The sequence below is a fragment of the Echinops telfairi genome, unplaced genomic scaffold (genome assembly GCF_000313985.2).
Source record: "Echinops telfairi isolate 266 unplaced genomic scaffold, ASM31398v2 ScPeMD7_70;HRSCAF=299, whole genome shotgun sequence".
Lineage (NCBI taxonomy): Eukaryota > Metazoa > Chordata > Mammalia > Afrosoricida > Tenrecidae > Echinops > Echinops telfairi.
Window position 1 is genome coordinate 337544 of NW_022103968.1, and position 15584 is coordinate 353127.

Consider the following 15584-nt stretch of genomic DNA (forward strand, 5'->3'; position numbering starts at 1 on the left):
GGCGCGGGTTTGCAGTCCCCACGTGGTCATCGTATCTTGATAGATTGTCTTGAAAGAAACAGAGGCTTCAAGAAAACAGAAAAGTGCCCTGGTAAGAAACAGGCAGGAACATCATGCCGAGGCATCCTCTTACCATCGCAGCAAGGCACCTGCTTGTTCTTCGATGGAAGCAGGGCTGTCCTACGTGAGTGTCCTGAGAAACTTGCACCCTGTCCACCGACAGTCCTCATTTGACCCCTTCAGACTTCTCTTTGTTCCCAAAGCTCAAAGGACATTTAAGAGAATGCAATAGGAGCTCTTTCATGACGCCAAAACAGCTGTTGCGACGCAGCACAAACTGGAGCGTGCAAAGCCCTTTGGGGAAGCTTAGAACAGTGGTACTCAACCTTCCTAATGCCGCGACCCTTTAATACAGTTCCTCATGTTGTGATGACTCCCCAACCATAAAATTATTTTCGTTACTACTTCATAACTGTCATCTTGCTATGATTATGAATCAGGCAACCCCTGTAAAAAGATCGTTCAACACCCCCAAAGGGGTCGTGACCCACAGGTTGAGAACCGCTGGCTTAGAGAGATGGGAACACCACCTCCAGACGTGGACAAGGAGTCAGTAGCTTCACATTCTGATGCTTGTTTAATACGGTTTCTACTATTTTATAGCATTTTAAAAATAATCCTCCTACAAAAAAATAATAATAATCCTCCTACAATTCAATAAGAAAACAACCTAGTTTTTCAAAAAGTGGGGCAAAGGTCTGAGCAGTCATTTCCCAAAGGAGAGAAACGCATAGCAGACCTGCACAGGCCAGCAGTCAGAGACGGACCTCACCCAAGTTGGCAGGGGTGTGGAGGAACTAAAGCGCATTCTCTGCCAATGGGAGTGGAGAACGGGACGACCGTTCAGGAAAGCGGTGTGCCAGTCCCTAAAGGGAAGCAGAGGCCTGCCATATGACGTGACCACTCCACGCTCAGCTATTTTCCTAAGACAAATGAGAACACACGGCCACACAAGCCTTCTCCGTGAGTCCTCTCACAGCCTTGATCACACAGCCAAAACTAGAGACACAAACTCCCACAGGGAAGAAGGACGTGCACTGTTGACATGCAGACCACACGGAGGGACCTCAAAATCATGCGCTGAGTGGACAGAGGCAGCCAAGACGAGGACACACAGATTCCACTTACAGAAAAGCAAACTTGCCAACAGGGAGGAGGTGGGGAAGAGGGAGCGCAGCCTTCAGGGAGACAGGGTGATGAGTCACCTTCTTGCCTGGGGAATGGGGAATGGGCACAGACCCATCGGAACCAACCAGAGCTTCACTCCGATCTCACTAATGCTGAGCTGAGGGGAGGGAGGGGACACTCATTCCTGCTGCCACTCACTGGAAGAGCCGCTGCCTGTTGAGCACGTAGAGCAGGTAATCGGCGATGGTCTCCTCACCCACCAAGTGGTCCAACACCGTTCCTGGGAAGCCCATCATCCCTGGATAAGTCACACAGCAGCCAGCCCTGTGCCCCAGTTCACCCCTCAGCCCAGCTTTATGTCCCCAGTACACCCCTCTACCCAGCTCTATGCCCCAGAACACCCTTCAGTCTGGCTCTATGCTCCCAGTTCACCCCTCAGCCCAGCCCTAACACTGGTGGCCAGAGCAGACAGACAGCATAAAGTCCTGGAGGGTCCTGGGCTGTCACCTGCCCTTGCTCCTCTCTGTAAAGGGAGGATGGGGAAGCCCCTCCCAAGGTGGTGTGAGGCCCACGGGGTTTGAAGGGGCCCAGCACCTGGTGACCAGGAGCTATGTTGAGCCCTCTCCACCGCCATGCAAGGGTCAGGCAGTAGCCAGGGCAAAGGTCAGCTCCGTCCAGGCCCCTGATAAATGGGGGCAGCTCACCACACAGGGCCAGCTTCAAGCCAGTCTCCACACTCTCGATCCGTGGCGCCAGCACCCCAGGGGTGTCCAGCAGGAAAACCAGGGGCCGCTCACACACCTGCACGGGAGAGTCAAACAGGCACTTTAGACACAGACCCGCTGTGGCCACCAGGCTCGGGGTCCACAAAGGGCGGGTTACCAGCCAATCCATAGCAAAACCAGGGCTGGACTCCTGGGTGGGGGAGAGGGGCTGGCAGCCTCTAGGCTTGTTGAGGGGTAGGCAGGGTGAGGAGTGCAGAAGGGGGTGGGATGTGTCATCCAAGGAGGCCAAGAAAGTACCACCCTGCCAAGGGCTGTACCTGGATTCTGGACATCACAGCTCTGGTGACTCCGGGCATGCTACCCACCCTGGTGGCTTTCCCTGCAAGACAGAAGGACAGTCAGGTGTGCCTCGAGCAGAGACACCCAGACACCGCAGAATGTTCCAGGAGCACATGAAAGATCCAGTCTGTACCCTCGAGGTGCCTCGCAACCAGAGGCCAGGTATGTCATGATGCTACGAACCCAAGAGGTTTAAACGAAGGAGAAAGCAAAACTGTCAGAGGTCCAGAAAAGCCATTTCCCCCACAGATCTTAAAAGCAGGTGCCTATAAAGCCTACACCAGATGGTGCTGGGTACCACATAGCCCAAGTCAGGCAGTAAGTGAACAGAGACTGGGACTGCCCCCAACACACGGGGAAACCCAGGCTCTGTTCTGACCCATTCATACCTTTCCTGAGGTGCAGCCTCCTAATGGCATTGATGAGGGAGGACTTGCCCACGTTGGGGACCCCAATCACCATCACGCAGTACTCCAAGTTCTGTTGGGGTCAGGAGAGCAAGTTCACAGTCTCCCCCAGACCCCGGCCTCCCAGAAGACCTGCCAATCCCAGAGGGGAAGGGGACATCCCACCCCTTCCCACTAGGGTCCTCCGCCAGCAGGAGGGACAGGTGATCAGTAAGGCTCTCGCTTCCCAGTCTGCCCCATCTAACCTCTCCTCGGTGATAGCGGCAGCTGCTCCTGATCAGTTCTGTGACTGCAGGGATGACCTGCGGGCAAAGGCACGTGCACACGCAGTGAGACACACATGCAACAGGCACACCGTGACAACAGGGCACACAGACGGGACAGGAACCGCCTACCTGCCCGATATTCTCGTCCTTCACACAGTTGGTAAAAATGACATTTCTCCAGCCTGCTCCTTCCAAGTGCTGCAGAATTTTCTGAGAAACACAAAGGGTTTCCATTTTAAATGCAAGAGCACACCATGGAGACTGTACAGCCTTCAGACTGTGCAGCCCACGCCATGCTATCCCCAGGCCCATAGACCAGACCAGAAGCTTCAGCACAATGCAGCCAAGAGCACACAGGCCGATGAGCCCTCAAACACACTTGAGTGACAACACAAGCCCAGCAGTCATGCCCCTGGGAAGCCCACGTCACTTGGTTCGGGTAACCGTACCCCAATAAGCACCAAAGGGCATGAGACAGCTGCCCCAACTGTTATCCAGCCACAGGAAGGGCATGCATGGAAATGGCCCAGAGGCCAGGGCCCAAGGCTGCTCTGTGCCAAGGTGTGGCCTGAGACAAGAGGACACCAAGCACTACCAAACGCATTTCCCGAGCCCAGAGCCGAGAAATGTCCTGCGCTGGATGGCGGCCAGAGGGGAATCTCTCACTACGCTGGGCTTTGCCCAACACCTCAACAAGAGCCCTTCGGGCCAGCAGACTCTGCGGTGCAGAAGGCAACCAGCAGGGCCCAGGTCTGCACAGGGGTCCACAGGCTGCCTGCCCAACACTACACCACGTGCCCACTGCAGTTGCTGGGATCTAATCAAACTCGTTAACATCCAGTAACTCTAAAACCCCACCCCATCGCACCCCCGCCTTGGCAGCTCCCACGGTGCTCAGAACCCAGGGGCCAGGGTGACCTCAAGGCAGAGCCTGGGCCTGGGCCCCTTGCAGGGAGAGCTCTACACACCCACGCTGACCACTGCCAGGCCAGGTCAGAAGAGGGCACAGCACCCCAGAAGCTGCCCGCACCTGCTGCTCCCGGAGGTCAGCCAAGTCCATCTTGTTGAGGACAAGCAGGTGTGGCCTGAGGCCCAGGGCTTCCTTAAACACAGGGTTGCGGCCAGAAAGGGGAATGTTGCAGAATTAAGGAAAACACCTCAGAAACTTCCTGGCCAATCACACAGCTTGCCCTGCAGGGTACTCAGAACAGGGACTTCTGACAGGCCGCTGGCCACCAAGCCTAAACTGAGAGGCGCCCAGTGCCGGGGAAGGCGTGGCTTCTCGGTGGCCAGACACCAGAGGCCACACGCTACGTCCTGTGGGCCATGGAGGACAGGCAGGGCAGCGGCATCACCAGGTTGTTCCAACAGCAGTGTTGGCCACAGTGGTACCTGCCCAGGGAGGCTGCCCAACTAGACTCTGGTCAGCTGGCCGGCATGTGCTCAGGCTGGGCACCCCAGACTCTGAAGCGGAAAGCAGTAGCTGCATCCACTCCCTCTAGAGCCCCTGACCCAAATGACTCACTGGGGTGGGGGGTGGGGGACGCCACCTAGTATAACAACTGCCCAGGCAGAGGGTCCTCAGCCCCTTGCTGGGTTCCCCTCCTCTCTCTCTAGCTAGCTCCCAGAGCCCAACCTCTGGCAGGCCCACTCAAGGTACCCTGTAAGATGCAGCACCCCACAAAAATGCACTTGCCCTGAAACCAACCTGTCCGGAGCTAGCTCAGGGTACCAAAGACTCTCCTCCGTCCCCCTGCCTCTCCTTGGACTTAACAGGCCACGAACCATACTTAGGGCTTCTCAAAAGCCTGGCTGAGAAGGGGCAACATCAGGAGAAAGATGCCCTCTGGTTGCAGGATACTGATCACTGTAGTTATCTTAATCACAATTAAAAAGCCAGTGAATGCTAGCATGAGCCCCAGTGGATGGTTGCAGTGAAGACATTCAGGGCCTGACTGCAGGCACTCTGGAGTGAGCCCATAGGCTACAGGAAAACTCAATCGACACCAGCACCACCATGCTGGGAGCCTCACCTGGGGGGCAAAAGCAGGGCCTGAAGCGTGTACTCCTGGTCGGGCATCAGCTGTGCCCGTAGCCCCCTTCAAGCCCCTGGGGCAGGGGACACTACTGATGCACCCACAGGAGCTCAGACCACTCTGACATCCAGAACTCACACCTGAGATTCTGACTCAATTGGACAGGATTGGGGCCCAGAGATTTTTAAGCCTCCCAGGAAATTGCATGTACCACTCAGGTGAGACCCGCTGCTTGAAATGCCAGTAACTGCCACAGGTGAGGCTGAGCTCTGTGGTGGCACTGAACCAGGTGGGATCCAGACAGCAGGTGGGAGAAAACAAGGTGCCCCTGTGAAAGGATATTCGGGCGTCGTGGACCTCAATGATGCAGTCCACCATCTTCAAGCAGCTCTGCATCTTCTTCAGGCCTAAACAGTAGGAGACAGACGCGTCAGGGAGAGGCCCAAGGCAGACTGGACTCAGAAAGACCGCCATAAACAACCTAAAGGGGTACCTCTGGGGAACACCAAGTGGCCACAGCTGTATGCCAAGTGCTGCCTTCTCCACAACAGCACACGTCCTCTGCTGGGCGGAGGGGCTAGTCTCGGGTCAAAACGTCCCCTGCAGAGCCAGCCCCCACTTGGCACTGGGTGACCTTGGATGGAATCTTTAACCTCCAACGGTCTTGAGTCCTGGGTACAGCTGTTCAGAGGAGGGGCTGGTGCAAGTCCTAACCACACAGTCCTCCAGCACTAAACATGGCCCTACCCAGGAACCCCAACATTCAACACACCGGTCCCCAACATAGACACAGCAGCACGCTCCCCTAGTACCTAGCGGCAGCGCCACCTGCAGGCAAAACAGTGCTGGTGGTGCTCTGGGTCAAGTGTCAGGCTGCTCACTGCAAGGTTGGCTGTTCAAACCCATCAGCTGCTCCAAGGACATGGAGGCTGTACGCTTCCAGGAACCCTCTAAAGTCTAAAGGGTCAGTCATTTGGGTGAGAATCAACTTGAAGGCAGTGGGTTTGGGGTCTGCAATAATACCACGTCCAGCCAGTGGCCGACCTCAGGCCACTTCTACTCCCTGCCACCACGGAGTTCCTTGTCCCTGTGGGACACCGACTGCACACCAGCGGTGAGCAAAGATGTGGCTGGTCTGTACTGCTTGCTCTGAGATCAACAAGGGGGGACAGCAAAAGCCCTGGGAGTCTTTGTGGCGCCAGGTTTTGACAGGGGCCCAGAGACACTTAGGCAGGAGAGAAACACGACTCAAGACACGTTGTAAAGGAATTGAGGTGGTGACGGGTCATCTGTGATTTGAAAAGTACTTTCACACCCACTCTTCCATTTAACCCCTCCCAAAGACTATCTAGGAGCGTAATCTGGGCGGAACGAGTGGGACGCTCTTCGCAGCACAGCCAGATACCCTGGGCCGCAGGTCCAACAGCCTTTTAGAGAGACACACGTGTGGGGACCCGGCTCCGAGGCCTGGGCGAGGTATAAGGAGGGGCATTGGTGCGCCCCAGGCTTCCCCGCTGTGCTAGGCGAATGGAAGCCCGGCGGAATTCGAGGGCACGGCTGCCGCTCCGACGGAGGGTCCCCTCCACTCGCGGCGCCGGGGATCCGGGCCAGAGGCGCGCAGAGTGGGGTCAGCACGAAGACAAGCCTCCAGACTGGCGGCCGGAGCCCCAGCCGATCACACAGGCGACCCTGGGGTGCGAGCTCCAGCCGCCGGACCCGTCGCCTCCCCCGCGCCTCACCCTTGGCCATGTGGCCCGGGAACCAACGAGCCACGTCGCGGCCGCCCAGAGGGAAGCTCTCCCGCCAGGCGGCCCGGACAGCGCTGCAAAGAGCGCGCGGAAACAGTCTCATGGCGCCGCCGTCCCGGAAACGCCGCGCCGCTGACGGACGGGTCCACCGCCTCCTCCGCCGCCGCCCGGAGCCCGGCCACTTGGGTTCCGGTCGCGAAGGTTCCGCGCGACAGCGGGCGCGTGCACGGGCGGGGACGAGAGCGGGACCGCACCGCGCGTTCTTGGGTGTCCGCTCAAGCGGTGCCAGCGAAGCGACTCCGACTCGTGACGACCTTACAGGACGGAATCGAACCGTAAAACCTTTGGGTTTGCGGAGCCTCATCTTTCTCACCCTATCCAAACTTTTCATTGTGAATTGAGTGAAGGTTGCGGGTTACAGCCAGCAACTCGTATACATTGCGTCCACCCATTCATTGCGATCCCGTCACTTGGGAGTTTCCGGGCCTCTATCCTGACCCTCCTAAATTGGGACCATGGCTAAGTGCTGTCCCTTTGCTCACAAATAGTTTACCATTCTAAAGTGTGCACACCTATTTCGGTGAAATCTGAGCCACCTGGTGCACCTACACTAGGCTGCTAACCACGAGGTCAGCAGTTCAAAACCATCGGCAATCATGTTTAGTCTCAGAAACCAACTGCGGCAGTACTCCGAGGTCACTGTGCGTAGGAATCAGCTCCGAGGCAGTGAGCTGGCGTGTGGGCAGTTTGATCCCAGACCCACAGGATGACTAAGGCCTCAGTCGTGGGTCTCCACGACGACGGCTGATTTGATCAGTTTCCTGGGGGGCAGGGGTGATGTCGGCAGTGAGTGCCCCAGTGGGCTGAAAATGCAGACCTGCACTTTATTCTGGATGATGGTCTGTGATTCAAGTTTCCCACTGCCAGTGGGGCACTAAATCTTTTTTCCTGAAAAGTAGTCCGTAGGCCAAATAAGTTTGGGAACCTATGCTGTCTTTCTGAGGAGAGCGAAGGCTCACCTTGCACAGGGTCTCCAAGGCTGTTGGTGTTTCCAGGGCAGAAGCCCTCATCTCTCTCCTGCTGACAACCTTCCAGGGTTGAACTGCCGACCTCATGGTCAGCAGCCCAACATGATTGGACAGCACCACTGTGGGTCTGAACTTCTGCAACAAGGTCAGGCTTTCTGTGGGTACACGTTCATCACACCTGTGGTCTCTGTGCCTGCAAGCTCCCAGGGCTTGGGGTTGAGTCCTCCCTGGTGCTTCCAGGGCAGCAAGAAGACACCTAACCACCTCAGACACCAGCCCTGCCTGGCGTCCCCTGCCAGGAAGGCTGGCCTGGGCCTGCCAGGCTCCCTCTGTGCAGTCTCCCAGAGGTGCAGGAACCAACACAACCCTCATCCTAAGCAGTGTGCTAGTCTGCAGTCGGGGTCTTTGAGTTTAGATGTTTACCTTCTCAGGGACCCTGGATGAAAATACCCAATCTAAGCCCACTGCTGCCACCCAAAACGGAACACAACAGCCCCTTCCTTAGGGTTCCTGAGCCTAGAAATCTCTACGGCCTCATCTTTCTTCCAAGAGAGGCTGTCAGAACCTCTGACCTTTGAGTTAGCAGTCCAATGCTTAACCAACAGTGGCAGCAGGGCACCTTCATGAAAACAAAACTCTTAAATTCCAGGTTTCTGTCCCATGAGACGAGCAGGCTACAATTCCTGGTTGGGTTAAGTCTACAGGAGGAAACTGGTCAGGGCAAGGGGTGAGGGCCTGAGGGAAGGGGCCTGGGGAGATGGAGGAGGACAAGATGAGCAGCCCTGTGAAGGCTGGGAGTGGCCGAGGGGAGGGGAGGGGGCGCTGAGTGACTATAACACATTTGTGGACAGAGGTGTGGGGGCTAGGAAGAAGCCTCTCACTATGTAGCCTGTGTAGCCGCAGTGGCCTGGACACACACCACCACCCCCATTGCCTTCAGGGGGAATCCAGGTTCCAGGCTGGAGCTGGATGCATTCCCCAGAAGTAACCCCTCCTCGGTTGCAAGGGCCCCCCCATTTCCAAGGCTGCATGGGAGTTGTGAAAGGGTGTGTGTTAGACTCCACTGTGGACTTGATTCCGACCCGATTCTGCGCCACCTGGGAGCCATGAATGGGAGCCTGCTGAGCAGTGGTGGGGCAGACTTGAAGTTTGAAGGGTCGATGCAGCCAACAGGGAGCTGAACACTGTGCCCCACTCAGTGACCTCACTGAGTGCCCTCACTGCTCCCAGGCCAACAAACTTGCCCTGCCCAGGGTCTCCATTAGCAGCTGCCTGGCAGCCACAGGGCAGCCACAAGGACTCCATGAACATGGGGAATGGCGGGGGGTGGGGGGGATCCCAGGACCCAGAAGAGCCCAGAATCCTGGGGTTCCCAGAAGGGAAGGGCTGTCTTGGAGAGCCTAGAGAGCATAGCTGCACACTGAGGTGGCTGGGGGGGCCAAAGGGTTCCAGGCAAGATGAGGACCAAAGACGGTGAGTGGGCAGCAGTTTGGCATCTTTATGTTTGCACAACTTTTTGTGTCCCCACCTCCAGGAGACCTGTGCCCATGCTGGGGCTCAGTCCACAGCTTCCAGACAGGCAGGAGGAATGAGAACAGCTGAGTCTAGGGGTAGGGGGGGAGATCCCTATCTCAACCTGGGGCATCCTCAGCGGGGTGCCAGTAAAAAGGGCCTAGGAGGGGCTCAGGCTTGGGGTGGCTGGTCCTCTGCAGCCTGATACAGGTTGATGAGCCGCTCGGCCTCCCGCTGCCCCGACAACAGCGCCCCATGCGTGGTGGAGTAAAAGGTCCGGTGTGTGGCTTCCCCCGCAAACATGATCTGGAGCTGCAGAGAGAGAGGCCCAGTCTGAAGGGGTGTGCCAGCTTGTCCCAAGGGGCTCCAGAGAGGGGCCTGCAGGGCAGGGAGTAGGCAACAAAAGGCAGGCCCTCCCACACCACAGCGGACAGGAAGCCTCAGAGAACAAGAGCCAGCAGTCACACATGGAGCAAACTTGACTACGCAATGGATAAAGTTTCCACATCGAAAGGCTTGGGCAGAGGATCTGGCCAGGGAGAGCACCCCAGAGAAAACCTCAAAAAGCAGGTGGGCCCCGTTCCACCCCCATGCCACCTCACCCCAACCCGCCAAGCCCTCGTGGAGGAAGAACAGGGCAGACCCGGCCAGCACTTGAGAACCCTCCCAGGGTGGACAAGGGAAGGGGCTTTGGGCTGCCATGGGCCACGCAGTATCCTTCAGACTCCTGTGGGCCATGAATCCAATGCTGGGCTCCCCGCCACTGTGCTGCTCATGAACAGTCAGTCGCTCCAGGGAGGTAATGGTTCAAAACCACCAACCATCCTGTGGCTGTCTACTGCCCGAGGCCACCCTTGGGGCATCCAGTTCGGCATGGGCTATGCTGTCCTGCTTGAGGTGACCCACCAGCATGGATTCAAAGGTCACCACCTCGTCGGTCATGGTGTGAGCGGGTCACTCCACTGGTTTAGCTGTTACCCAGAAGCCCCTCCTCCCAGGTGCTCCTCGTGAGAAAGCTGCAGCAGCCAGCTTCTACCAGGACCGCAACCCCGAGCCCTCTGTAGCTGCTCTGCCCTGACGCAGAGCCTGCCTCGTGAGCGGGCTTGGTTTGACTGGTGTAGCTGTGTCACAGGCGCCCTGGTGGCACAGCGGCTAAGGCCTCTCTTGCCACCAGAGAGGTAGGTGGGGCAAACCCACCAGCTGCTCTGCGGAAGACCCAGGCAGCAGTGGGCTTCCAGGGAAACAACAGCCTCAGAGGCCCTGGGGGGCACTCTCCAACCAGGTCTCCACATAGGCACTGCAGTCCACCCCACAGCCATGGCTTTCCTGCCCACAAGTTGGGGCAGGCTCTGGGCAGCTGTAGCAAGATCAGACAGCAGGGCTTCACCTTCCAGGGCCAGGTCACTGGGCCCAGCAGCCACGTGTGGCCATCCGCTGGGAGGAAGCCTGTGGCCCGCCCTCCACTGCCCCAGCCCCAGCAGCTCCAGGTCCCAGGTGCTGAGCGCAGACATCATGGAGCTGAAGGAGGGGTCCCCTCTGACCTGCAGAATCTATCACTCAATACAGCGCCCGCCTCAGCCCTGCATGGGGGCCTGTTACACAGCAGCAGAGATTGGACATGTTTTCAGACACATACAACCACACATAAGCCCCACATACACAACTCCACACCCTCTCAACACCACAAACCCATGCCCACACACATTCACACTCACTTATGTACTCACTCATACATACAACTCTACACTCTCACACAACCACTCAACCCCACACACTCACAACCACACACAACCCGACACACTCACAACCCGTCACACCCCACATACTTACAACTCCAAACTCACACACATTCCCATTCGCTTAGGTACTCACTCACACACACTCATGTGCACCCACTCATGCACTCACACCCAGACACACTTCCAACTCTTTCTCATACATTCAGTCTACACACAATCCTACAAATATGTGCACATTCACGCTCACGCACTCACACCCCCACACTCATACTCACACTCACAAGCATGCTCATTCTAATAAACTCCATTTCACGGATAATTCCTCCCTCCCTTTCACACAAAGAAACACCACTTCCCCTCCCAGCCCAGGAGTGAATGGTGTTTGCAGGTAATGTAGCACTGCAGTGCAATCATACCACATCTCTGGAGAACATCTGGGGAGGATGGGGTGGAGGATTGGAGGTTGGGGGCACAGAATGTAGAAAGCTCCAACCTCTTATCTTCCGTGCATAGAGCGCTCAGTCAATACTGCCTACAGCAGAAGACTCTGAAAAGTACCAAAGGTGCCAAAGCAGCAGACTGAGCAGAGGACCAGACAGCTGGGAGAGCTGCCGACGCTGCCGGCAGCATGTGCATTCCCGCGTAAGCAGGGCAGCACTGCAGGGACTGTTTTTGGTTTTACCTCAAAGGCTGTCCTGACATTCGGAGATGCACACCAGCCTGCCTGCAGATGACTTATCGTGTAAGGGGTCCCTTAAAAGCAGTCTGGGCCCCAGAAGCCAGGCCTGCTGTGAGCTGGCAGCTGTGAGAGGCACACTCCTCTCCATGCCGTGCACAGCTCAAGTTGAGCTGAAGTGGTACTGTCTGGTTTTAAGTGGCAGCATGAATGTGTCAGTGGGAGGGACGGTGAAGTAGAAGGTAAGGACCGCTGACATAATAAGTGCTTCTGCTGGGAGGGGGGGTGATGCCGATCTATGAGGCTTTGTCAACAAGCAGTATGAATTTGTTGGCTCTTTAAGCATGTCCTCGTATCACATACTGAAAATACAACATGCTTTAAAACTTAATTTTAAAAGGAAATTGGGCTCAGAGTCATGATCCCAGCCCCTGTGGCTCCCTTGCCTCCTCGCTCACGGATCTTTTCTAGTTGGGGGTTTGGGGGTGTCGTCTTACCTGGGCGTCCACGCTGGCTTCAGGAAGGGGCTGGGCCAGCAGGTCAATGTCCTCCCCAGTGCTGCCCACGGCCACATAACTGTAGGATCCCCGGGTGTACGGGGCACTGTGCCAGCGAGAGCGCAGCACACTCCGGGGGGCAGGGAGCTGGGGGTCCCCTGAGCCAAAGAGAGAAGCTGGGTAAGCCTGCACACGCCCCTGCCGCCACGCTGGCCACCCCATTCTCTGAGGGCTAAGCAGTTTCTTCCAGGGAAGCAAGCCAAGCTCGAGCATGCAGGAAGGGGCTCAGCTACACACCAGACACAGACTAGTGGGCACACGGCAGCCAGCAGCGCTGATATCCTCCCTGGGCTTTGGGGCCCCCAGCTGCTCTCTTTGCAAGGTCTGGCTGAAGGATGACTATGTTGGTTCTCTGCGGACAGCGCTGTGGTGACGCCTGCAGACGCAGAGCCACACTGCCCGTGTTTCCCACAGGCACCAGCAGGGGTGCCTACCTGTCACCGTCCGAAGGACCTGGGTGAGAGACTGTAGGACCTCGTCGTCAGACAGGGTTTCCATGAACTCGGACTCCAGCCCTGCGATGAACCCACAGAGGACATGTCCAGACCTGCAGGGGTGGCGGGGCGGGAGACAGGCTAGGAAGGGACCACCAAGGTTTATGTATTGCCCAAACCTCCGCCCCAGTTATAAACAAGACTCCTGTTCCCATCTCTTCCGTGCTCTACAAGGCCCAGCTTCCGATAGAAACTCACACCTGCCTACACACCAACACACCTCCTATGTGCCAACATGTCCCCAGTCCTCAGGCCCTGCCTGCAAAACCCTCCCACCATCTCATGAGGCAGGGGAAGGTAAGGGTGGGGGGGTGAGAGCCCAGGTCAGTTACCAGGGCTTTGGGGTGCTCCTGGCCCGCCCTGTGGGCAGAACCCTCCCCCAAACACCTGCTCTGTCCCTGTAGGCAAATATGGGCGGGCACGCACCCAGAGTGGGGCAGGACCAGGAAGCCACTGAGCTTCCTGACCCAGGCGTCAGGGGCCTGAGGCCCGGCAGCTTCCAGCGGCGATGAGCCCTCCCATACCAGCTGCATGCTCTCGCAGTCCGGACCCCAGAAGGGCTGCTCAAACTCAAGGAAGATTTTATTGTTGGTTCCGAAGCCCAGCTTCCTGATGGCGTCCACCTTCCCGGGAGGCAGCGGCGGCTGGAAAAAGGTGTCCAGATGCTCTTTCAGAAAGCCTGCAAGCACAGCGGGACATGACTGACCGGCAAGAGTCTCTTAAACCCGACTCCACAAGCAACATGGCCCCCACCCATGGCCCAGCAACGGGGCAGAGGAAGAGGCTCAGGGCCAACCCCTTCCTCCAAAGACCACCATTCACTCCTGGCCCCGTGGCCCCAAGCAGGCAGCAGCGAGGGCATCCCAGAAGTCAGCGCTGCAGCTGTGGGCCTCCACAGGCACCCTGGCCACCACTGGACAGGCAAGGATGGTGAGCAGCTTCTCATCCTGAGTCCTCTCAGCCTCCACAAGCCACCCAAGGAAGAGTTAGTTTGGAGCCCAGTTACCATACAACTTTTCCCTAAAAGCCACTTAGCAACCAGCTTGACAAACAGACAGACAAATGTCAGCGAACCAGAAGATGAAGTATTTGCAGCACAAGTACTAACAAGCCAATCACGGTAAGTTCCAAGCACTCTGACGAGTCAGTTCGGACACCCGAGTAGCACAGCTGAACACTACGACCTCTTGGCGCAGCCCCATCTGTCCGGCTGCAGCCCGCACTTTCCCTACAGAAACTTACCCCACTGTCCATTCCCGAGTGTTCGTGAATCACAGAAAACGCCGTGAGAAAGGGGGATATGAAACCCACCAACATTCCCAACAGTAAAGCCGGACAGGTGCTTCCAGTCACGTCAGAAAGCTACATGGCAGCAGAAAGGCACGAAACAAAAAGCCAAGCGCGCCAAACGCAGGAGGAGACAGCAGGGTGTTTTGCTCAGCACATCCATCCACAAGGCCCTGTGAGGAGACCACTGGCCTCTGGGGTGGCCAGATCAAGATCTCAGTGTTGGCTTGGGCACTTGCTAGTTTTACTAACCTGGGAACTTAACTCTCACCTGCTCTGTAACAGGCCAGCAAGAATGTGCACAGGCTGTCCCCACCCCCAGCCAGTCCTGGGGCTCTGGAGCTCAACTCAAGGCGATCCTCTGGGACATGGGGGTACAGTGAATGGTATGACCATTTGCTGGGCCTGCCTACACAGTAGGGTATGCTGGGCCCCTCTAGGGTTTCCCGTATGGGCTCCAATAAATGTCTTCCCTTATGCTTAAAAAACAAAGAATGTGCACAGGCAGGCCCAGCACCATGCCACACCCTGCAGGGGCCAGAGGTCAACAGCAACCCCTGCCAAGCCTATCAACCCCAGGGTTTACCCAGCTTTTTAAACTCTGCCCCCTGGATTTCCACCAGAAGCACCTGCTCTGGCAATGAATAGGGTGATGTAACTCCATGCACAGACCGACACGGTGCTCACCTGGACACCTGGCTGCTCAGGTCCTTTTTTTGTCACCTATGGGAGTGGACCACCTCCACAAGCCCTCCCCTTTCTGACCGCCTCCGAGTAAGCACACAATCACTTGCACCCTCTCTTACACTGGGGGCAAGCCTCGTCTGTCCGGAAGTCTCCTCCAGGTGGGCGGATGGCTGTTGCCCAGCCTCTCAGAAGCTGAGGTGTGAGCCCACCCAGGGTTCCTCCGAAGAGAGGCCTGGCAGGACACTTCTGGACATGCCCCCGAAAGTCCTGCATCTGTTGCACAGCTTGGCTCTGACACACTTAAGGCCCCGGAGTCAGGGTCACTTCAAAGAAAACAGTTGCAGGCCCACCTGGAAGCCACTAAGGTGAAGACAGGAGCCAAGCCCCAAGCGCCAACAGACCAGGGCCAGCAGCACCAGGTAGACACGTGCCTGCACTCTTGAGCATGGCTCAGCCTTACCCAGGGGCACCGTGAGGATGACGTGGTGGGCCAGGAAGCAGTCCCCGTCCTCACACTCCACTGACACGGGCAGTGTCTCCCCAGGCAGCGCCTCCTCCCGGAAGGCCCCGTTCCAGTGGATAGTCTTCACTGGCTTGTTGAAGATCAGCACGTCCCTGGGCAAGGAAGCTGCCAGGCGGCTCGTAAGTCCCTCGTAGCCCCTGAGGCACAGGAGGGCATCTGGGTAGGGGGGAAGGTGGAGGGGTACCGCCTGAAATAAACCTACAGACCCCCCTCAAAAGCCTCGAAAGCCAGAATCATCTGCTCAGAGGGACCCCAACATCCTCCTGACCTGAAGCACCCGCCTCTGCCAAGAGGGACCCACCACACCACCACACTACTGTGTGCACCCCTGTCCCCATCTGCCTGCACCTGGTGGTGGCCAAACTCCCTCTG

General features: G+C 57.2%; 2 protein-coding genes across 3 annotated transcripts in view; both read right to left on the reverse strand.

The window, feature by feature from the left end:
• The window catches only part of MTG1 (mitochondrial ribosome associated GTPase 1), an 8974-nt gene extending 2162 nt beyond the window's left edge, over nt 1-6812 (reverse strand). The window contains exons 1-9 of one of the 2 annotated variants that reach the window (XM_004701214.2): nt 6701-6812; nt 5304-5368; nt 3956-4060; nt 3055-3135; nt 2905-2961; nt 2642-2732; nt 2231-2292; nt 1893-1989; nt 1387-1468 (exon numbers count right to left, since the gene is read on the reverse strand). In XM_004701214.2, coding sequence (XP_004701271.1) covers nt 1387-1468; nt 1893-1989; nt 2231-2292; nt 2642-2732; nt 2905-2961; nt 3055-3135; nt 3956-4060; nt 5304-5368; nt 6701-6812 — 752 coding nt within the window. Of the gene's footprint in view, nt 1-1386; nt 1469-1892; nt 1990-2230; nt 2293-2641; nt 2733-2904; nt 2962-3054; nt 3136-3955; nt 4061-5303; nt 5369-5454; nt 6485-6700 lie in introns of those variants that run through there. The other variant, XM_045291334.1, reaches the window with a different exon arrangement.
• Nucleotides 6813-9211: 2399 nt separating this feature from the next.
• The window catches only part of PAOX (polyamine oxidase), an 8059-nt gene continuing 1686 nt past the window's right edge, over nt 9212-15584 (reverse strand). The window contains 5 exon segments of the mRNA XM_004701215.3: nt 9212-9561; nt 12162-12319; nt 12656-12768; nt 13142-13394; nt 15150-15349. Coding sequence (XP_004701272.3) covers nt 9421-9561; nt 12162-12319; nt 12656-12768; nt 13142-13394; nt 15150-15349 — 865 coding nt within the window. The 3' untranslated portion in view covers nt 9212-9420.